Source organism: Lycorma delicatula, chromosome 1, assembly GCF_047948215.1.
Source record: "Lycorma delicatula isolate Av1 chromosome 1, ASM4794821v1, whole genome shotgun sequence".
NCBI lineage: Eukaryota > Metazoa > Arthropoda > Insecta > Hemiptera > Fulgoridae > Lycorma > Lycorma delicatula.
The window spans coordinates 33,415,378-33,440,228 of record NC_134455.1 but is presented as its reverse complement, the minus strand read 5'-3'; the positions used below and the strand labels follow the sequence as shown (position 1 = coordinate 33,440,228).

General features: G+C 34.2%; 1 protein-coding gene across 1 annotated transcript in view; it reads right to left on the bottom strand.

The window, feature by feature from the left end:
- The window catches only part of LOC142317468 (cholecystokinin receptor-like), a 96,396-nt gene extending 71,900 nt beyond the window's left edge, over window positions 1-24,496 (bottom strand). Inside the window, exon 1 of the mRNA XM_075354035.1 lies at window positions 24,269-24,496. Coding sequence (XP_075210150.1) covers window positions 24,269-24,496 — 228 coding nt within the window. The remainder of the gene's footprint in view (window positions 1-24,268) is intronic.
- Window positions 24,497-24,851: the final 355 nt, after the last annotated feature.

The window sequence follows — 24,851 nt, the reverse complement described above, 5'->3', positions numbered from 1 at the left end:
TTATTTATATAGAAGTACACAGATGTTTTCGCTTCTAAAGTTACGTGCTATACATTATAAGAGACGAAGGTTTCTCCTATTTTTACGCAATATCCTCTCTATGTATTTTACTAAGAGAAGGTTAACATCAAACAAGATTCCTAGATCCCTCGCTACATATATTCCATTTATAGGTACAACACTAATGCTGTAACTGTAATACGAGGCGGAAGATTTCCTTGGGAATGGTACAAATTGAGTTTTTTCCACATTAAGCGGTATAAAGTTCGTTTGTGTTCAATCACAGATTTTATTAATATTATTTTGTAAAATATGATGATAGTCTTATGTAAATATTATACTATATCCTTTCATATCGTATGCATACAGTTGGAATTTGCAATTAATTAACATCAACAATATCATCAATGAATAAAAGGAACACAAGGGGACCAACATTATTAGATCCTGGGGAACCCCGAAAGACATAGAAAAAGGACGAGAGACATTGTCAGCATAACAAAACCAGAAAGTTTTACTTTGAGGTAAAACCATATCCAGTTGACATGTATTTGGGCAAAATATTAATCCAAATTTGGGTAACTTTTGAAGAAGTAACTGATGGAATACTTTATCAAAGCCTATTTGTAAACCAAAGTACACATCGTCTACTCGTTTTTGTTGTTGAACTGCAGAGTGTGTTGTCGCAAAGAATACTACAAGATTGGATGATGTTGATTTGCCCTTGCTGAAACAGCATCAGAGAAAGAATGTGTTGGACGTGAGAATAGATGTTTCCGAAGAAGATTTTTTCAAAGACTAGATTTATTGGAAAAGACCGATGTAAGAAGACGATTCTTCAGTAAAGGTATCCCGTGCTTGCAGATAGGGTTTTCAAGGCCGAGGGGAAAAAACCACTTGCGAGACTCTAGGGAAAGATAGATACAAGAACTGGATCGATGAGGTCATCGATGCCCTTAATTATGAATGCCGGTATCCCATCAATACCTACAGCATACATTGATCTCTTTCCACAAACTATGTCGATAGCCAAATATGTCAACTACTAAGTCAATAGCCAAAATAGAAGAAACGGTAAGATCCGCAACGTTTAAAGCTGCAAATGCCAGAAAATGTTCTTCGTCAACAAAATAAAACTTCTGATAGACTGACTCTAGTGTTCTCTAAACGCCGTGCACGCCATCCGAGAATCGAGCACGCTGTTTTTAAAGCTGATGGTAATTATAGTGGAGTCATATGCCGAGGAGGTGGTGTTTTACTGGCTGTACATAGAAGCATAAATTGTTTTAGGAGAACACACCTCGAGTTGGTGGATAAGGCGGTATGAATCTAAGTTCCCTTCTGAGCACAAAAAGCAGTAAGTGGACATTTTTTAAAATCTATTCTCTACAAATTTAGTGACTTTTCTGCTCCTTCAAAACGTATATATATATATATATATATATATATATATATATATATATATATATGTATATATATGGAAAAGTAAATTAAAAGCTTATTTAAAAAAATTAAATACTAAGTTAAATTAAATATTAAGTTTATTATCTCTTAGTAAAAATACAGAAAAATAAATTTTCTTATTAATCTTTTAATCTGAATTTCCATAATTACATTATTACGTCTCCAAACTAAAGATCTCTGTGAAAGCGTTAACGCAGAGAAAAATAAATAAATAAAGTATACAAAAATTTATTTTTATAAATAATTTACATTGTGCCGCTACGATGTAATTTTTTTTTTTTTTTTTTTTTTTATATTACCACAATAAGCCTGAAACCTGTGCGTGTGATATAGAAACGCAGCGTATGAAAAAATGCCATGCCTGACCGGAATTTGAACCTAGGACCTCCGGGTGAAAGGCCGAGACGCTACCACTCGCGCCACGGAGGTCGGCGCGAGTTGTATAATACATATATACATATAATACAAAAATTTGCTAAAGTATAATACATATATACATTACTGATTTCATGTATGAAAATACACGCATTCAAAATTAATGAAGTAATGACGACGCATTCAAAATTAATGAAGTAATGACGACTAGACAATGTATATATAATTTTTTTTTTCTTAATTCTATTTTCCAAATGTATACGTTGCAATCTGTTCAACTAGTGAACAATAAGCAACCCCTTCTACGGCCCATTGAAATGAAGATGACTTGTATGACCTGTAAATGAGGTGTAGTTTGTACAGATTCTGGCCGACCATTCCTGAAACATGTGGTTAATTGAACTCCAACCACCAAAGTATACCGGTATCCACTGTCTAATATTAAAAACCGTACAATAATAACTAACTAACTTTTACCAGGATCTAACCTCAGAGTCTTCGAAAATCAGCAATTAAATAATTGATTTGCGACCGGTTAACCAATAGGTGGGCTGACAATGTATATGAATAATAATTATTAATTCTGTTTCTCTCAGGAATGTAGGTTAAATCTTCTCAACATTTGACACCTTTTGTATTTATACAATTTATATGGAAAATAGAGTATCCGATTATTAACAATTGTGAGTATTAATTATTCAAGAGCTTTCGGATTATTCTTACATCATCGGGATTATTAATTTTGAATTTTAGAGTTACGCATTTATAATTTTTATAAATAAGAATTAAAGCGATGATAAAAATTAAAATTATTGTCGTCATAGCAGTCGATTGTCAGTAAGAATTTAACAACTGTTAACACAGATAACAGTAGTGAACATCTTACTGACAAGATGTTTTCTTTTAACGCATGACTTATTTTAACATTTGACAACTGTTATGAACATAATAATTTTAATTTTTATCTTCGCTTTAATTCTTATTAAAGCATAACTGTAAAATTCAAAATGAATCCCTGATGATGGAGGAATAATTCGAAAGCGCTTGAATAATTATCACTCACGACTGTTGTTAAGTGCATACTTTATTTTTTTATATAAATATATAATGTACCTCAAATATCTAAACGCGTTAAACAAATAATCAGTTTTAATACTGATAATGGTGAAGTAAATTGTGATTTATAAGTTGAGTACTGTTTACCTTTCTTAGGTAAACAGTACTCATTGGAGACGGTGCAGGTCCACCTGACATGTAAGAGGAAGGTGGTTCGGCGCCACTCGATGAAGCACTGGGGACCCTCGAGGAAACGAGATGGGTCGCGAGAGGTAATGGAGACATGTAGAGGACATGTTGCCTATTATAGGGTATGATGGTGAGTGTAGTCCGGCGGGGGAGGGGGTCATGGGCATGCCAGAAGAGGGATGTCTGTGATCTCTGTCGATATCATTTGGACCCCGTTGGGAGAAGCCCTAGTAGAAGAGCCAAGCCAGGAGGTGGTAGTCTGCTGCCACGGCATGCCTATGGGAACTGCGTTTGCTTAACGGTGGGGACCGTTTACGGGTGCTTAAAAAGGAAAAAAAAAAAGGTTACCTGTACAGGAGTACCTGTATATACCAGTACAGGAATACTCCTCTTACCTTTCTTCAAAAACTTACTGTACTGGAAAGACCGAGTCCCGGCTACCTAGGCGGAGCCGTGTTCCCTTCCGAGGTAGTTTTTGTCTGGGAGGCGATGGCAGCCCTTGGAGACAAAAACAAGGCACGAGACAACCAAATTCAGTGTAGTTTTAAGATATTAGTGATTAAGATTTGATTATAACTATTAATAAATATCATAGATTTACAAAAATAAAATCAATTAATACAGTACATGAGTAACAAAGCAATTATAACCAAATTTCATTTATTCGAGCTCTTAAAATGAATTTATTTCTGGAATCTCTATTAAGTCATCTACTAATTTTCTCTTATTTTCTGTCCATTATTTGCTCTTATTTCATAATAAATAAAATGTAAATTCATTTAACCGACCTATATCGTATCATTACAATTGGATAAAGCGTTAATTAATTGAAATCCTAACAAATATCGACATATTCAAAATTAATAAATTAAAAATTAATATAATCCACCTTACTAGCACGTTGATATATTCTCTAGATCTTTCGACTTACTTGGAAGCCATCATCAGGAGTTAAATTAATGCGTTAAAGTCAAGATGGTTTCCAAGTAAGCCAAAAGATCAACTAAGCACGTCGATCTTTAAGATCGACGTGCTGGTAAGGTGGATTATATTAATCGTTAATTTATTCATTTAACATATCAGCGGTACCATGTTTGAGATATTAATATTCAAAATTGTTGCATTATCTTAAAGATATATGTTAACGTAATTATATTTATTATATGTATATCAGTATAATTTGGCGTAAGAAGCAGCGTACAATTAGATCGAATAATGAAAGAATTTCTAATAATAAATATTTTAGATCGATAAAAATTATACAAAATCTATGAAAATTACTATTTAAAAAAAAAAATTATATTAGTTTTTAATAAAATATTATTCTATTTACGAAACAGTGAAAGAAGCAGTTTCAAGCTTTTCAGCAAAGAAGACATACCAGCATGAAAAATAAATCAAACTGCGAGTTTCAATAATAATAAACAAGCCTTTTAGAAGTGAAGTGCGACAATAAAATTTTCATTTTTATTTGTATCGATTGATAATTATTCATTTTAAATGGAAAAAAAGTAAGGTTTGGATTGAAAGAAACTTTATTAAGATTTGTCACATTTGTTTATTTTTAAGAATATTTTAATTAATAAAACGTAATACAGAACTGTCATAACTTTTTGATTAGACTAAAATTTGTAGCAAGAGAATACAAAAAAAAAAATTTCACAAATAAAAATAATTAATTATTTCTTAGCTATTTCCTTCTGAAGTTGAGAGAGCGACTCAGATATTCAAGGGTTTTTAAGTCATCGGCAATTCGTTTTAAAGTAATCTCATTTAACCTTATTATTTCTCTTATAACACCGCATTGTGAATTCAAGTATATTTGCATTAAATTACCTAAATAAGAATTGATTTCTAGCAATGTACTTTCTAAACTAATCATTTGACTGTTAATATTTAGGAAAAGAGAATAAACACAGATTTTTTCAGTCCCAGCAGAAATAATTTCATCCGTTGTTTCCGTTACATCAACGAATTTTTCCATTTGAAGCATACAGTTGCGGATGAAATAAGCATGTGATTCTAATAATTTTTGTTTTTCATTAATTTTTTGTATAAAACCAATGAGATCGTGGACTAATATTTCATTATATCTTATTGTAGATTCTCTGGATTCCGTCTCATGGTATTATCTCCAGAAAATATTTTCCTTTGAATTAAAAAAAAGAAAAAATAATTAAAGAGTTACACGCAATTTTAAATTCTTGATTTTTTTAACATAATTCTTAATGTTAATTCTTGACATTTGAATTAGAAGATTGTAGAATCTTCTAAGTAAACTTACATTTTTCAAATTTATACAAGCTAGTATATTAACCCTTTTGATATACAGAGTGATTCAAACAAAAGGGAAAATTTTGAAAGTTGTGTTGGTAGCCGTGGGCGATTGGTACCACTTGATAAGTGGCGCCAGCCTCTCTAACCTAACCTGCTATTTAGTTGTCATGGAACCTTGGAGTGGTGCGCAACGTGCATTTGCTATCAAAGCGTTTTACGAAAACAATGACAGTGTGAAGGGAGCGCGTAGAGAATTACGCCGTCATTTTAATCTGGGACGGCACGACCGTGTCCCATCAGCACGTGCAATTAAAACATGGATATCTAATTTTGAGGAAACCGGTTCGGCAATGAAAAAGAAACCTCCAGGCCGTGAGCGAACCGTCCGTACACCACAGAATGTTCAAGCTTTACAAGATGCTGTCACACGAAGTCCACATCGGTCAATCCGTCGTCTCTCAGCATCTTTACAATCGCATAGTTCAAGTGTTCGAAGAATGTTAGCGAAGGACTTGCAATACCATCCGTACAAGTTGCAGATCGTCCAGGAACTGAAACCGAACGATGCAGTTGTGCGAGCACAATTCTGTAATGTAACGCTTCAGAAGATAAACGATAACGAAGAGTTTGTTCACGAACTGTGGATGTCAGACGAAGCGCATTTCCACCTCAGTGGATTTGTTAACGAGCAAAATTTCAGATACCGGGCACAAGAAATTCCTATGCAGCTACACCAGTGTCCGTTGCACAGCCAGAAAGTGACTGTGTGGTGGGGCCCTTATTTTTTTGAGGATGACAACGGTCTTGCGATTACAGTGACGTCGGCTCGTTATGTACCCGTGCTTGAAACCTTTGTTGTGGAATAACAAAAGAGATTTCCACCGATTCTTAACACAGCCTGGTTTCAACAAGACGGAGCAACGTCACATACTGCACGAATATCGATGGTATACGCCGATTGTTCGGACAACGTGTCATTTCACGAAACGGTGACATTAGATGGCCTCCCAGATCGCCTGATCTCTCAGCTTGCGATTACTTTTTGCGGGGTCACCTTAAAAGCAAAGCGTTCCACAGTAGACTTGCTACAACGGAAGAACTGAAGGCAAAGATCCGAGAAGCGATTGCGGAAATTCCAGTTGAGATATTACGTCAAACCACGAACAATTTAACGAAGAGACTTCGTGATTACGTAGAAGAGGAGGTCACCTGCAAGATGTCATCTTTAAAAAATAAACTAAAATTTATGTATCCTAAAATGGCAACATTTGTACAATTACATGAAATAAAATTCATTTTCTAAAAAAAATTTTTCATTAACGTTATTTAATTTTTTAAATTTCCCGTTTCTTTGAATCACTTTGTATAATGAGAATCATTAATGCCCCTAACTTCAAATACCATCTCAATGTAAAAAAAAAAGTAACTGTTCAAGTTTGAAAAATGCTCACAGCTTGTAAATTAAGAAAACTAAAAAAACATCCTCAATAGTAATCTTAATGAGATTTTCTTTATGATACAGGTATTCAACCGATCAAAAACCAACTCTTTTCAATCACTGACCAATCATAAACGATTATTGTTTAATGTATCAGCTATCATTTTTATTACTTTGATTTTAATCCGATTTAATAGTTAGCAAGCAGAAGTTAATTTAAAAATACACCTATATGTAACCAAGTTTCTGTATCGCCTTGTTTATCCTTTTGTTAAACATGTCCGATTTTGAGGACGAAATGTCTTTAACATCGACCGATATTAAAGAAAAGGAAGAACTTATGGCTACAAACCGATTGTAACGGAAATGTATAGCCGTGTTAATGTGTTTTTGAAGAACCAAAAAAAAAATTCCGTAAACAATATATTCTATCATTGATTTAAATCAATAATCCCAATATTTTCTCAGAAGTAAAAAAAAAAAAAAAAAAAACGCTGTGCAACTCTATAATGGCCATTAATGAACTCTTGCGAAGTATATATCTTGGGAACTTCGCACTAGTACATTTGCGTTAATGGTTATTATTATAGGCTCGTCGCATAATGTATTATTATACAGTTTTGGAAAATACAGAGTAGTAAACTGAAACGAATAATTATGATTATTTATCAATAGATTTTAATTATTTTTTTATCGAATTATTACATCTATTTAAGTTAAATTCATTAACTAAAAACCAGTTTTGTATTGAAAATTTATATTTTATGTTAGTTTCTTTCTCTGATGCCATTTGGGGATTTTTCTTAATTCAAATATTAATTAGTTTAATTTCAATATTTGTAGCTATTTCGAATAATACTATAGTTGTTTTTGTTTTAAAGCAATATGTATTTGAATAAAAAAAGCTCGTGTGTACGTAAGTACACACGTAATAAGTTATACTTCTTTGGCGTGAATAAAAAAGAATTTTTTTACGCACCGAGTCTAACGATCGTTAGACGACATTAAATACCATGAATAATATAGTTTAAATAAATAACACTTACATTAAATAAAATAATATTTGTATTTTATGGAGTTTAAAAAGTATTGAAATATTCGTTGTCATATAAAACAAAGTTCATCAAATGTATTTCGATTAGTTTAGTTCCATTAATTCATCAGATGACGATCAAATAGGTACGAGGGTTATCAACGGCTTATGATATGGAAAATATGATGCAAATAGTTTTATTTTATATCTAGCAGACCCGGCAATGCTTCGTTATTGTTAGATTTGAGTATATATTTATATATATATATATATACATTATTGTTTAATGTATCAGCTATCTCTTTTATTACTTTGATTTTAATCCGATTTAATAGTTAGCAAGCAGAAGTTAATTTAAAAATACACCTATATGTAACCAAGTTTCTGTATCGCCTTGTTTATCCTTTTGTTAAACATATCCACCATAAACAAAATCACAAAATCTAACTTTTCCCATTTTAATTTTTATCATATTTCATTTCCCCCACTTTCCCCTTTCCCATTCTCTTTTCCTTATTTCCCTTCCTCTCTTTGTCCTTTTCTTTTTTCTCCTTTCCATTTCCTTTTCCCCCGATTTTCCTTTTTTATTTTTCCATTTTCCCGTTATTCCCTTATACCTTTTCTTTTCCCCACGCATAAATCGGTTCAGTAGTTTTTTAGTCTATAGCAAACACACATATCGGAAACATCGAAATGGAATCGTAATATTTACATTAGCGTGTGTTGCATTTACTTCTAACAGATAACACTGTTTTTAAAAAAAAAAAACATGTTTTTACCTGTCACAGTTGTGACATGTTAGATATAAAATAGTAGGTATATAAAAACACGTGCGTATTCAAATGCAACGTTGTGTTGAAATTTCAAAGCAGTCGGTGAAGAACTTTCGGAGATTTAAAATTTTTAACAAACGAACATTTACATTTTTATTTACACAATATATTTTAACAGAAATTTTGTTTTTGGTAAATTTAAAATTATGCAAAATCAAGAATTTATTTGAGGTGTGCTATTTTCTGTCATTAAAAATATATAATTTTACTAATAAAAAATAATACTTATATAAATATAACCTCAAATCTTAATACATAATTTTTATAAAAAAAAAAAAATAAATAAATAAATATACGCTATAATATAAATAACATTTTATGAATATGAACAACAATATTCACAGTTTAAAATATGCGTCTTCTGAAATGTGTGTATATAAATACACATGTAAAATATATTTATTACGACTCAATATCTGTAATGTTTACAACACGTGTTAATCACCTGCGTGCAAACTGATCCACTTGGGCCTGCGAAAATCTACATGTTGTGTTACATCGGCGCGCACAGCTTCCGTAACTTGTTGAAATTACACTGATCGGTTTCTCCTAACGCGCCAAAAGAAGTATAACTTCAAAAATGATATTGCTTTAAAGTTCTTTTATTTAAAGTGTTTTTATTTTATTTTTATTACACTTTATAAAGTGTTTTTATTTAAGTTTAGGAAGATGTACTGAACCCACTAGGCAAGGGGTCACATCTATCATTATCTAGCAACCAATTACTTACTGTACTCAGCATTAATGAAACCGATTTTGATCTACGGAATCCAACATCGCGAGAATATTATTCGAAGTCGTAAATCGATTTCAGAACAAACTATTGAAAGATATAACAGAAATGCCGTGGTTTGGGAAAAACACTAAAATACACGATTATCTGGGATTGTAAAACGTTCCAAAGGAGATACGGCGATTCGGTACAAGATATAAAATGAGACTGAACAAACATGTGAACGACTCGCGATTAACCATCTGGATAACAATTAGGACGTTAGGCTCCTAAAACGACTGCATATATTAGATTTGTATGTTCTCCGAGATTTGAGGTGAATCATCTACCTTTGTAAGTTGTGTATCGTCAAAATTATTCATTCCATTCCGCCACTTATTTTTTATCGGTTCTTTGATTTGTTTCGCGGTTTTTTTGTTTGATTAGTTATTCTTTGTGTGCTTGATAACACTATTTTTTGGTGTTTTTTGTTTTTTATATTCTTAATTTTGGATACCGATTGATGTTCTTTGGGCTCATCTTCGTATGTACTTATTTATATTTAGTATAATATATGTGTACATATGCATACAGTTATTTAAGGGATTTCAGTGAAACCCCTCTTTGCATGTCTTTTTTTGTATTCAGATTTACTTATGGTTAATTGGTACTTATGGTAAATTATAACGATTGTAAATTAAACAATGTAGAAAAAAAATTTAGGATAGATACATTTATTTATTTTGTTGTTATTCGATATTTATAACTATATAAATTGTTTTATCTATTAAAAAAACGAATAAATAAAAATTTGTTCTTTCACACAAAACACGAAGATTAAAAGTAATTTATAAAATACTATTATTTCGTAATTACGATGCTTATAATTTTATTAATTATTTTTTCCATGACGGTCGCAAATGAAAATTACGTAAAACAGTCAAATTTTTAATGAACATAGTAAACTTTTTTCAACAAAGTAAACTAACTCTGTAAATAAAGAGATTTTGAAATTTACGCGTCTGTTTCAACCTAGTTAAATGGTTGCTTAAATGATTGACGATACTTTCTCACAGCTCACAATTGCGTTTTTTTTTTTTTAATTACACGCATTGGACACGCATTTAGACTGTAATTGAGATCTACAGGGTGTCCCATATAAAACGCAACCCATCAATCACTCATCCATGAAATTTGAAAAGTCAAGCTTAATCCCCTACTCGTTACTGATATGGACTCATCCAACATCTGAACATCGCGGCGACGCAGTAGAACGCTACCGATAGTAACAACAATGCAATCACAACGTTCAGTGAATCGCTAGAGACAAGATGGTGTTTTCGCTAGATGAACGTGTTTTCATTGTCGAGTCGTACTTCAGTACGAAATCAGCGGTTGCAATGTAAGATTTGTTTCGCGATAACTACCCAGATAAACCGGCTCCTAACAAAACATCAGTATTAAGGTTAGTCGCAAAATTTAGAGCAGGTTCTGTTAATAACAAGGAACACAAAAGATCTGCGTCAGTGTTGAATACAGGTACAGTCGCTGAAATCAAAGACCGATTACTTCACTCGCCAAATAAATCGATCAGACGTTTGTCTGCTGAAATTAATTTGTCTAAATCGACTGTTCATCGGGCGACCAAACAATTACAATTACGATCTTATCGCATTCAAACGGTTCATCGACTTCTTGAGCCCGACAAAGAAAAACGGCTACAATGTTGTCAACGGTTCCGTCGATTTCCGCGCGAGGGAATTAATGTTATTGGTTCGTTATTTTTCACAGATGAAGCACGGTTTTATTCGGATGGCTACGTAAACAGCCAAAACAGTAGAATTTGGTGCGCTGAAAATCCCCACGTTTATCACGAAAAACAATTACACCCGCAGAAGTCTGGCGTGTGGTGCGCGATATCGCGGAAGAAAATAATCGGTTCTATTTTTTTCGAGTACACCATTAATGCAGAAGGATATCAGGATATTTTATTTCGGTTCATCGCACTCTTGGAAGAGGAAGACAGACACTGCTGGCTACAACATGACGGTGCGACATCGCACTACGCAGGTTCAACTTCTGATTTCGTCGAGGAATTCTTTGGTAATCGTGTTATCGGTCGAGGTTTGTGGCCACCAAGATCTCCAGATTTGACTGCGGCGGATTTTTTTCTACGGGGTTACCTCAAAGAAAAAGCCTACACCAACAAACCACGAACACTTGAACAATTGAAAGTCAATATTGAACAAGCTGTATTAAATATCTAGCCACAAACCTTGAAAAACGTTGCAAGAAAATAATTGAAGCTTGTATTCAAGAAGATGGCGTCTTCTTGAACATTCCAACATTTACTCTAAATGTAAGGTAATGGATGGTAATAATAAAAATTACATTTACATATGCTTTTTTATTATTTCAATATCTACCAATATAAGGTTGGGTTGCGTTTTATATAGGACACTCTGTAGTTCAACACGCGACCTCGAAGCAATAGAGGTACGTTTTGTGTGAGCTCAGGAATATGAAATGCTAAAATTGGTATATTATTTGATACCTATATTTTTGTTTGTTTGTTTGATAGATTGTATAAGTGTTTATTGTTTGTTTTTTCGTTCTGTTTACTGGGTATATTTCTATTTTATTAATTATTTATAATTTTTGTTGCTTGGGTAGCCATTAGGCTAACTAGGCCATATTTTTAGGTGGGTAGTTTGTTTATTATAGACTGCCCTCCTGGGTTGGTAATTTATCAGGGCTGCTTTCGTGGTCCTTGTTTATTGCTTATGACATAATTTATTTAATTATTCTAGTTTTAATTTTTTTTGTAAAAGCTGTTTGTTTAAAACAGCTGTTAACTTTCCGACATTTTGTTTATTTTTATAGAGGTCTGCCATTGGTCGGATCTTATTAGTAAACAGACATAGTTTCGTTTATTGGTGTTTGTTTATGTTTTAGTGTCTTGAAGTTTATGCTTTTATGTTAATGTCATGTCCGAGCAGGAAGGCAGATGACAGAGTTTGCCGAGGCGGGGTAAACCCAGTGAGGTCGTTGCTGAGATGCGGTTCGACGATTTGTCCTCTTCTGGAGAGGAGGAGCCGCAGGCAGGGGAGTCAGGACGTCTGTACGGGCTGGCAAGAGTGTTTACAACCAAGATTTTGAGTAAATGGCTAGGGATGTCTAAAGTTCAATTGTGCTCATTAGGACATTTAATGTACGCTTTGTTTAGTTGCTAAAGATTATAGAGAACTCTAGAACTGCTCGAGGAAAAATCATTCCTAATTTAAAGGAGCGTAAGTCAATCATGACTGCCCTGGCAGAGGGGTATAAGCGGTTAGCTGCTAAGCCGGCTGAGACTCCGGAGGTTGTGGTAAGGGAGACTGTTCTTGTTCGGTTCCGGCTCAACAGACGGTTACATTTCCTCGGTGTAAAAGAAAAGCAAGTCATATTTTAAAAACAACCGGAGGTGGTCTTCGTAAATTTAAGGGAGGGGGCAACAACTAAATCCAGCAAGGAGATGAAGAATAATTTGAGGTGGTCCTCGCTCCTTGACAGCAAGAACAAGACAGAGAAATGCCTTTTTCCCGGGTTCTGAAGATGACCTCCTCTATGGGTTCAGACCCATAAGGACTAAGTACGGATGAGGTGGCGTGGTGACCGAAACGAACACAATGAGGGTGCCTTCCCCTACGGGGTCAGGATATAATTGAGAACTGTATGGAATTTTAATGGTTTATTTCGATAGTCGATTTATTTAGTCGATATTAGCATTAAGTTGTGGTCTTTTTTGTGATCTATGTAAAACACTGCGCAGTCAAAGCGGTTCAATTAATACATTTCATGTTTAATACATTTTCCAATTAATTTTTTTTTTGTCTTCAGTCATTTGACTGGTTTGATGCAGCTCTCCAAGATTCCCTATCTAGTGCTAGTCGTTTCATTTCAGTATACCCTCTACATCCTACATCCCCAACAATTTGTTTTACATACTCCAAACGTGGCCTGCCTACACAATTTTTCCCTTCTACCTGTCCTTCCAATATTAAAGCGACTATTCCAGGATGCCTTAGTATGTGGCCTATAAGTCTGTCTCTTCTTTTAACTATATTTTTCCAAACGCTTCTTTCTTCATCTATTTGCCGCTATACCTATTCATTTGTCACTTTATCCACCCATCTGATTTTTAACATTCTCCTATAGCACCGCATTTCAAAAGCTTCTAATCTTTTCTTCTCAGATACTCCGATCGTCCAAGTTTCACTTCCATATAAAGCGACACTCCAAACATACACTTTCAAAAATCTTTTCCTGACATTTAAATTAATTTTTGATGTAAACAAATTATATTTCTTACTGAAGGCTCGTTTAGCTTCTGCTATTCGGCATTTTATATCGCTCCTGCTTCGTCCATCTTTAGTAATTTTACTTCCCAAATAACAAAATTCTTCTACCTCCATAATCTTTTCTCCTCCTATTTTCACATTCAGCGGTCCATCTTTGTTATTTCTACTACATTTCATTACTTTTGTTTTGTTCTTGTTTATTTTCATGCGATAGTTCTTGCGTAGGACTTCATCTATGCCGTTCATTGTTTCTTCTAAATCCTTTTTACTCTCGGCTAGAATTACTATATCATCAGCAAATCGTAGCATCTTTATCTTTTCACCTTGTACTGTTACTCCGAATCTAAATTGTTCTTTAACATCATTAACTGCTAGTTCCATGTAAAGATTAAAAAGTAACGGAGATAGGGAACATCCTTGTCGGACTCCCTTTCTTATGTTCTTCAATTGTTATTGTTGCTGTTTGGTTCCTGTACTGTTAGCAATTGTTCTTCTATCTCTGTATTTGAACCCTAATTTTTTTTAAATGCTGAACCTTTTATTCCAGTTTACGTTATCGAAAGCCTTTCCTAGGTCTATAAACGCCAAGTATGTCGGTTTGTTTTTCTTTAATCTTCTTTCTACTATTAATCTGAGGCCTAAAATTGCTTCCCTTGTCCCTATACTTTTCCTGAAACCAAATCGGTCTTCTCCTAACACTTCTTCCACTCTCCTCTCAATTCTTCTGTATAAAATTCTAGTTAAGATTTTTGATGCATGACTAGTTAAACTAATTGTTTTGTATTCTTCACATTTATCTGCCCCTGCTTTCTTTGGTATCATAACTATAACACTTTTTTTGAAGTCTGATGGAAATTCCCCATTTTCATAAATATTACACACCAGTTTGTATAATCTATCAATCGCTTCCTCACCTGCACTGCGCAGTTCCAATTAATACATTATACATACATACATTATATACATACATTATACATTATGTTTTTATTTTTACACACGATACACAATTTCTTGATTACGGTCAGCTTTTTTTTAAAGATATTCTCTCTTAGTTTTTATTTACTTATGTTAGCTAAAACTGTCATTTGTTTCATTCATCCTTATTTTTACTTCTACTTCTGTTTGGTTTGTGAAGAACCGATTCAACATGTCTATTATTATATCCGTTATGTGTACTAGGTATTTTATTCTGTTGAGATATTTTGTATGACGTTTGTACCCTGTATTAAGGGGAAAAAATCACATTTCTTAAATATTTAAATTCCCGCTCTTCGAAACAGTTGCTTTTAGAGTGTAAAGGCCAATTTCCATAAATTTTAAAATGTAAAATTTACATATGAAATTGAAATTAAACAGATTTTACTAGTTCTTGAATTTAAAATTAATTTGTAAAGATAATAAAATCACTTTTGGTATTTACAAAGAGTACGCATATTGGAAAATCATCGACGAATTTTTTCAGCTTAATGTCGCATAATTACGGTTCGACAAGGATATTGAGGATAGCCCTCGGTAAAACATTTGCAAACATAATTTATGTTTTACTTACCGTACATCTGACGATAGTAAGTAGAAACTAATACAGAATTAATAAGATATTACAACATAACAATCACAAAATCAACAGTTCACATTATGTAAGAGTTATTCACTTTTAATGTTTACAAAAAGGTTTACCTTCCACTTTATAAATGAATGTCACTTTGATTCCTGTTCACAAAGATCTCACCGAATAGCTTGTCGATTTTAAACCCGCTGTCCAAAATGGGATACTCGAAACGCACTCTTCGCTTGTTTGTTACCGCACACTCGCTCCGAATGTTCTCGGCCGCTTGATCGCATTTATAGCAAACCATACTCGTTTTTACGGAACCCTACTGAACTGATGTTCGGTATTTCTTTCTCGTTAACGGGCGGATATTTTAAGTTTTAATGGCGGTTGTATATTTTTTTTATTTTAAAATGGACAGAGTTGGGCAGTGCTTTCCGGTCTTTTGTGGATGTGTTTTAAAATGTTATTCCTATTTGGGTTATTCCTTGAGAGAAATTAGCACGTTATTTGCACCTTTCTCCCGACGCGATTATTCTTCAGTCCGTGCATTGAAAGCCTTTCGGTGCTAGTGTATTTCAGTTTAGCAGGAATCCGACATATGGGATCCTAGTTTTTGGAGACTGCAATGCGCTCCCTTCGTGGATGTAGTCGCACGTCTTATATGTAATTCAATCATTTTAAGATGGAGGAAGGAATGATGGTGAATCCAGGTTTCGTAGATTTTTTTTTTCTTCCTCTTGTTCTTACATCAGCTGAGTCGCGGCCGGGCCGAGTTCGCTGTCGAGGAATGTCCTTCCTGCTTCTTTCTTCTTTTTGCCTGACTTTCCGTGTTTGTTGGTTATAAATATGTACAATCCTAACTCTAGTAAAATCTGTCGGTGCTGAGAATCACAGTGGAGAGCGCAGGCCTCTTCGTTCTCTACGTCGGAAGGTTCCTGGATTTTTTCTCCATTTTCCGATGCTGCCTTCCGTCTGTCTGAACTGTTATTCTCTGGTACTCGTTAGTATTTATATCTCTGGGCCTAGAACCTGACCTGCAGTATCAATATATAGAATCTAGTACCATACCAAGCGGATCGGCTAATGGTACCCGACTCGCCCTTATTGTTTGTTCAAGAATAATGATTTTTACTATCCCCTTTGTACGCCTATCTATAAATTCTTTCTATAAAGAATTCCTTTGTCGTTTCAGATTTTTCTTTCTTAATTTTCTCTTCTCTTCTAGAAGCTTCTCTACCTGTTATTATGTATAACAAAAGACGGTAGACGACGGTTACAATGAAAATCTAGTGCCGTTTAACATGGTAGTTCATCGTACAAGAATTTATTAATTTGATTAAAAATAAAACCGGCTGGGCTCATCATTTTCACTAAAACAAAACCATTAATAATAAAACAAATGTATGTTTAAAAAAGTTTTTACGTCTACATTTAGAAAAGCAACCGTTAATTAGTTGATTAGAAACAACGTTTTTAAAACATTCCGTAATAAATAGGAAAATGATGAATAGGAAACTCACTTGCTGGTGTAGAAACTTCATTGTCGAATAGAGATAGGGAATAGATATCTTATAGCCTTTTAAAATTTACGACTAATTAAATATCTTCTCGTGAAAATTTTCAGTCGTTAAGAATATTAAACGGTTTTTCTGCTTTAAATTTTGTAGGTGGTAGGAAATATATCTGCATTTGATTTATTTAAAATTGATCTTTCATGAGATAAAGTTTTATCATAATTAGGTTGCGGCGAGTAATTGTAGATTTCATCGGTTAATATATTTTAACCAAATTTTATTCTAAGGGATGACCCAAAAATGTTTTACATATTATTATTTTTTTAACCTACAAACACTGTTGAAATACTCATGAATTTAGAAAGTATTGTTTATTACGTATTATTATTTCTTCATTTTTCCCAATTTATTTATTTATTTTAAAGCTTTTTTCTTCTATTCCTAATGATGATGATTGTTTAACTGCCGATATTAGTCATATAGTTTTAAATTATAAGCAAAATTATTTGAAATGTTTGTTGACCGTTTTCGAATATTCAGTTTATTTCGATAACAGTTTTGCAGAGTTCTTTGTAATTATAATAGAAATAAATTCAGAGTCGGTCAATATTTTTGTTTTAAATTAAAGAACCAAGTAATTGGCCCAGGCGATGTCTATTATCGCCTATGTCTATTATCTTTTTCTGTATGAACGCTTAATTTTTGCTTTAATGTCTCCGAAATATCATCAGAAATGATTACTTTGTTATGCGCCAGTTGTAAAAGGTGTGCTTAAACTTTTAACGAAATGTAAAAAATCGCAAAAATGTGCATTTTTTCCCTACTATTTCCATAGATAACTCGATAACTGTTCATTTAGAGAAAAGATTGAGAGAGAAAACAGTTTTGATATTAAATTTTGATCCAAATCGAAAAATACGTATTTATTGATGCAAAAATAGCAATAAATAAAACAAAAATGGGAAAAAACAAGAGTTTTTGGGAATTTTTTTCTAATACTTATATTTTGCATAGGACCTTCAGATTTTGCCTCATAGGAACACAATTTCAGCGAAAACGGTTTGACAGTTTTCGTACAATAATTTTGCAATCCAGTTTTAAAAAAAAAATGCGATTTTTCCAAATTGTGTTAAGCCTGAAATAAAGTCTCTAGATACTTCAAACTTTAATCACATATAAAAGAGTTCAAACTTTCATAAGGATTTTGAAAATTTAAATCGGTTAATTAAGAGAGCCTAGGGAATTTTTCAACCATACTTGAAATTTTTTTGCTTTCAAACAAATCGTATATCTTCACGAAATTTTATCTAAATTAATTTTAAAAAGCACCGCTTAAAAGTACTCGGAAAGACGTTTCTTTAAAAAATAAAATGTTTCGATTCGTTAATCGGAGATTTAACCGATCAAAGTTGACCACCATTGTGTAACTTTCGGAATTAATTTTCATCGATACATTAATTGACTGATATTTAGCAATAATTCCCGTTTGTCAGTATGATATTTGGGCTTACAAAATCGATTTAAAAAAAAGAAATTTGTTTGTTAAATTTCCAATTTTGTTAAAATTGTAAGTATGTTTGAAAAATTCCCTAGGCTCTTTTAATTAACAGATTTAAATTTTAAAATCCATTTGAAAGTTTGGAGTGCTCTTATATTTCTGATTAGATTTTCAAGTACCTAATGACTTTATTTCAGACTCTACACATTTTGGAAAAATCGCATTATTTTTAAAATCTGGATTGCAAAATTATTATATAAAAACTGTCAAACCGATTTTCTTGAAATGTGGTGTGTTGCTTTAAATACCACACAGTTCTTTTAAGCAAAATCAAGGACCTATGTATAAAAAGTACTCGAAAAAATTCCCCAAAAATCGTTTATTTTTACTTTTTTTTGACAGTTATTGCTATTTTGTTTCTGTAATAACGTATTTTTTAATTTGCAATCGAATATATTGTGTGAAAAATTTAATAACCAAACTTTTCTCTCTCTCTCTCTTTCGATCTTTTCTCTAAAACGAACAGTTATCGAGTTATCTAGGAAAATAGGAGTAAAAAGAAATTGATATTTTTACAATTTTTTTTGTAATAAAAATGTACGCACGACTTTTTCTTAACTGGCCTTAACGAAATAATCATTTCTGATGATATTTCGGAGACATTAAAACAGAAATTAGCTATCTTAAAGAAAAAGTCCAAATCCTTTATAAAACAGATATCGCATGGACTAAATATAGGTTGTCGTATAATATTAAAAAAAAATTTGTAAGTAAATTAAATCGACTAAAATATCATACCTCATCTTGTAATAGAGCATACCATTTATCCAGATTCATTTCAAATTGATTATATTTTAAATCGGGTAAAACAGGCGTAAAATTGAAAATACCTCTATTTGTGTAATTTGCATTATTTGGTTCAATTTTAATTTTAACTGTTACATTATTTTTTTCTTGTAAATTATTTTCTGTAGAAGTAACACTATCACTAACCTCAATATCTTTGGCAAATGTTACTTTCTTTGTAGACATTGCAAGTTATTTTAGACGTTTAATTTCTAATTACCGAGAATAATTTAAACAGTAAATAAAATCACTATAAATGATATAAATATTATAAAATTTAATAAAATATAAAAAAAGAAACGTGAAATTTAATATCAGATTTTTGTCGAATGAATAAAGTATATATACTATTCTTGTTATGTTAAAATTAAACTTAACCTAAAATAAAAACATATGTTTTGGTTGAATTTGTTAACATCGGCCCGTTTTTTTTTCTTATTTTTGCGTCACCAAATTACACCTGCTTTTTTTAACTTTTTTATGAAATGATATGTAATGAGTACCATAATTCTACTTCCGGAAAATTTCAACATATCTTCGCGTCTCACATCCTCCAGACCCCAAAACCATCGTCAGTTCAAAAGTTGTTATATATTCATTTTTATATATGTATGTATATACGAGGGCTATTCAGAAATTAAGGAACTTTTACAATTTAAAAAAAAACCAAGTACAAGAAAAACGTTTTATTATATACACGTGAAAGAGGGACTAAAATACTACTTTTCAACATAATCACCATACAAATTCAGGCACTTATCATAGCGGTGGACAAGCTTTGAAATTCCTGTCATAGAATTCTGCCGCCTGTGATCTGAACCACTCAGTGACGCACCCATCTTGCACAAAATTTGTGGTAGCCTAGCATCTGTGAAACAATTTCAAACAATAAAGTCCATGAAACTTGTGGGAAACATAGAGATAGCTCAGTTATTGTGAAACGGCGGTTTTCAAGAATCTTTTCGTCAACTTTGGAGACCAGATCGTCAGTCACAATGCTCGGACGTCCACTCTTCTCTTTATCGTGAACGTTTGTTCATTTTTGTTAAAAATGTACCATTTTTAAACTGAATGCACCACTTTCAGTCATTACGTTGTTTCCGTACACTTCACACAGTTCCCGATGGATTTCCATTGGTTTTACGTTTTTTGCCAACAAAAAACGAATCACAGACCGCACCTCACAACTGGTGGGATTTTCGATTGCAGCACACATTTCAAATTTGTATATTAAAAAAAAACGGGCAGTGCGGAGATGTTCCCGTTGTCACGGCTGGACGCTGACTGAGGTGCCGAGCACGAGCACACCAATATATACGCGATTGGCGTGCGCCTGGCGGCGTCAGGTGGAAACGTTCCTTGCTTTCTGAATAGCCCTCGTATATAAAAATGTAATATATATATATATATAAAACAAATATATATATTTATATTTCAATTTCTTTTGGGTTAGATAACTGCCGTAATATTGCGCCAATCACTATAAAATCGATATAAATAAAAATGTAAATATTCGTTCGTTCAAAATCTTAAATCTCCGAAACTTCTTCACCGATTGTTTGAAATTTTGACACAACGTAGCATTCGAATACGCGCGTGTTTTTATGTACATACTATTTATATACCTAAGATGTTACACCTAAAAATATAGACTACAAAGCTACTGGGCCGATTTACTCGCCGGGAAAAGTGAGAAAGGGAAAAATTGAAAAAGGTAAAAAGAAAGAAGGTGTAAATGGGAAAACGGAGAAAAAGAAAACGGGAAAAGGAAATGGAAAGGGAAAAGAAGAAGGAAGAAATGGAAATAAGGGAAAGAGATGAGGGGGAGGAAAAGGGGAAGATGAGAAAAGTGAAACGGGGAAGGGGAATATGGTAAAAATAAAAATGGGAAAAAGTAAAAGGGGGGAAAGGGAAAAGGAAAGGTTAAATTTGTGAAGTTCGGTGGTGTTCATTTTGTTAATGTTTTATAAAACTTTCAATTGTATTCATTTAATCTATATACACTCAAATCTAGCAATAGCAAAGCATTACCGGGTCTGCTAGTTGATACATAAAATATAACTGCCCAAAATCTCGGTCGAGTTCGTTAATGTGCAAAATCGGATAATGGGGTGGAAATGGAAGCCTTTTCGAAAAAAAACTTAATATCGATATAACTTTCTTACTAAGTAAAATATCGAATTCGCTTAAAATTCCTACTATTCTTTGAATAAGGACCCAAATCTTATCTAAGTAAAGTTTTTTATGTCACCAACCACTGGCCCAGGGGGTGGAAAAAATGGGGTTTTGAAGATAAAAAAATCATACCTTCCTTAATAGGCGCAGTATCGAATCGGTTTAAAGTGGTCATTAGTCCTGTAATACCTACAAATTTTGTCTGAAATAATTTTTGATATGACCAAACCTTACGGCAAGGGATGGCCAAAATTTTGCTGGAATTGTAGGAATTAGCTAGTTGTATGCTAAACTTTTGAAAATTTTTTAACGTGCAACCATTGTCGTATTGAGTAAATTTGAAGTTTTTCATAACTTTAAGGTGGAAATCATTTTTATCTCCTAATTTGTACCGGTGAAATCTATCTTTGCCTTCCGATGTGCCGAAAGGGATTTTTTTACTCATATTTTTTAACAATGAATTTATATGCCTAATACATTCCGTAGATTCTAATCAAATCCAACTGATTCCGAAAACAAAATGCTCATTTTAGAGTAACATTTTCAGAATTTTACTTTACTTCCAAAAATAAGCTGCCATATTAAAAGAAAAAAAAAATCAAATTGTTTTGGCTTCAGAAACATAGTTTTGATATTGTTTTTATAAATAGAAATCTCATATGCGTATATTTATAACGCGCCCAAGTTATAACACATGCGCGCACGTATAAAATAACATATCGTGAATCATTCTTCATCGATGCCTAGCATAAATTACTGATGATAATTGATAAAAATTTGTGTACACACCTTTTTACGGTGTGTGTACTAAAAAAAGGATTTTTTGACAATTCGAACTTAAAGGGTTAAAATGGAGTTTGTTTTAAGTTTTCGGTAACAAATGCAGATATCAACTTGATTTTTACTGTGTGTAATCTTCATAAATAAAAACAATTTATTTTTTATGTGTAAATGTTTAAATTTGTAGATTTTTTATAAATTCGTTCTTGAAAAGGGTGAAGAACGGTAAACAGATTTTGAACAATGATTGCAAATTTTACACATTTCTGATTATACTAGACGAGATATTCAGCGGATTTGTGTGTTGGCGGCTGGAGACTCCAGGGGTCCGTTAGGTTTTTTCGTAGGAGGAGGAAAATGCTCTGCCAGCCACCTCCAGGCTCGTTCTGACGGCAAGTGCGGGGCTCTCACCCGTTAAAAAACCTCCCCCTCTAGTCACGCAGGGGACAGACCTAATCCACATGGTATGTAGACAGCCCCTGCGCAACCACCCGGCGCTCTTGTCACCGAATTAGAATAGGCCGAGCGACTTCCTCAGGGGATCATCAGCGAACGACGATTCTCGGGAGTCCCCGCCGCTAACCCACTAATGCTGGCCGTCCGACATCGGTCCCTCCGCCACAGGTCAACTGAAGTCTTCCAGTCTGCCTGCCCCTCTCCGCCAGTGCCTTGTTTCTAATTATGGCTGACACCACAGTCGTCACTCACGTCCAAGCATCTCTGTCACGCAACATCACACTTACTACATTATCCACGTTTACTGTGCCGTAGCTCATCATGGCAGCCCTCAAATCTCCCCACCTCGTGCATTAAAAACACTACGTGTTCTGCCGTATCCTTTTTTTTTTTCTTTTCTCTTTTCTCTACTCCCCTGGGCGGGACCGACTTGATGGTATTACGCCACCCAGGGGAGTATCCGTTACTCTAATAGGCCCTCCCCGCCTACCGGCTATATACCGGAATGGGAGTTCAAGCCTACCGGTGGCTCTTTTGAGATTTTTTATTCTCTATTATGTCCTCTATGGAACCACATCATACCTACAAGTCGTGATGTGATCCCCGGAACTTTCATAATACTCTCTTGTCCCTACAGCACACCCCAAGGAGTCCTCAGCGGATCATTGAAACCAGCACACCTAAGCATGCTGGCTCTCACCGCTGAGGCTGTCCACCCGACCTAACATACTAGAAACCCATACTTCTTTCATCTTCATTCTTCTGTTTTAGTACTGTCTTTATATAATCAGCGACCTTCCTCCAGTTCTCCTTACTGCTGAGCATGAAATCCACGGTCTCCTTCGGCGTTTTTCCATGAATACGTCGTGTCTTAGTCTTATCTATTTATTACATACTAAAAACGTATGCTCAGAATCATCGTCCTGTTCGCAGTACATGCACGTGGGTTCATTCCTTCTTCCCACCTTATGGAGATAACCATTGAAACACCCATGTCCCGTCAGGAACTGGGTGATCCAATAGTCAGTTTCTCCATGCCGCCTGTTTATCCATCCTGTTAATTCTGGAATTAAGGTTCTTGTCCATCCAGCCACTCCAGCCTCCGCCCATGTCTCCTGCCAGATTCTACGTATGTTTTCCCTGACTTCATTTTCTGCTCTCCCTAAAAACCTGTCAGTTCTATATCTGGCGATAAGGTCAATCGGTAACATTCCCTAGAGCACACAGACGGCGTCGTAAGGAACAGTTCTATAGGCAGATTCTACTCCCAGTAGTATCCCCCTATGTGCTCTCTTCAACCTGTCTCTATTTCTGCTAATAGTGAGAGCACAACTCCATGCCGGCACGGCATACATCATTGTTGACACTACGGTTGTCGCTAAAACTCTACTTTTTGATGCCCGAGGAGCGCTCTGCTTTGACAAAATTATATTTAGGCATTTAGTCAGTTTCTCCGCACTCTGACAGACACTTAGTACCTGCTCAGTAAATCTGCAGTTTTTCTGTAAGATGACTCCAAGATATTTTAATACTGTTACTTCCTCAATATTATAGTCTCCAATTCGTATATCTACTGGCTGCAATATACGTTTTCCAGTGAATTTAATGTATTTACATTTTTCAATCGAAAGCTGCAATCCCCTATCAATGAGCCATCTACCGACTGTCTCTAATGCAGCGTTTGCCTTGTTTTTAACTTCATCGATCGTTCTGGCCTGCACAAGGATTGCCAGATCATCTGCATATGCTATAGTTTGTACACCCTCAGGAAATGTTAGCCGAAGCATACCATCAAAGGCAATGACCCATAAAAGTGGTCCAAGCACTGAGCCCTGCGGTACTCCGGCGCTCATACTAAAGGATATCTCTTGCTCTTGCGCCTTGACTTTACAGCTGCGACTTTTGAGGTATTCCTCTACTTGCCTTCTCAAGTACGGACTAATTCCCTTTTCAACCATGGCCGCATTAATATGTTTCCATGGAATCGACCCGAAAGCATTCTTCACGTCTAAAGAGACAAGCAAAGGAATGTTTCTTGTCCGCCAAGTACCTCTTCTAGTTTCGTTAGCCCAACTAATCACCTTACTAATTGCCTGAACTGTTGACCTGCCTTTCCAAAAACCAAACTGATTAGCACTTATTTCCCACCATCTTCCACCTCATGCCCTATGCGGCCAGCCAACATTTTCAACCACTTTTCCCATCGTGTTGAGGTGGCTCAACGGTCTATATGTCAATTGTCCTGTATCATTTGTGCCTTTAGGCAAAAACACAACTTTTGCCTCCTTCCAACACTCCGGGAAAGTTTTGTGA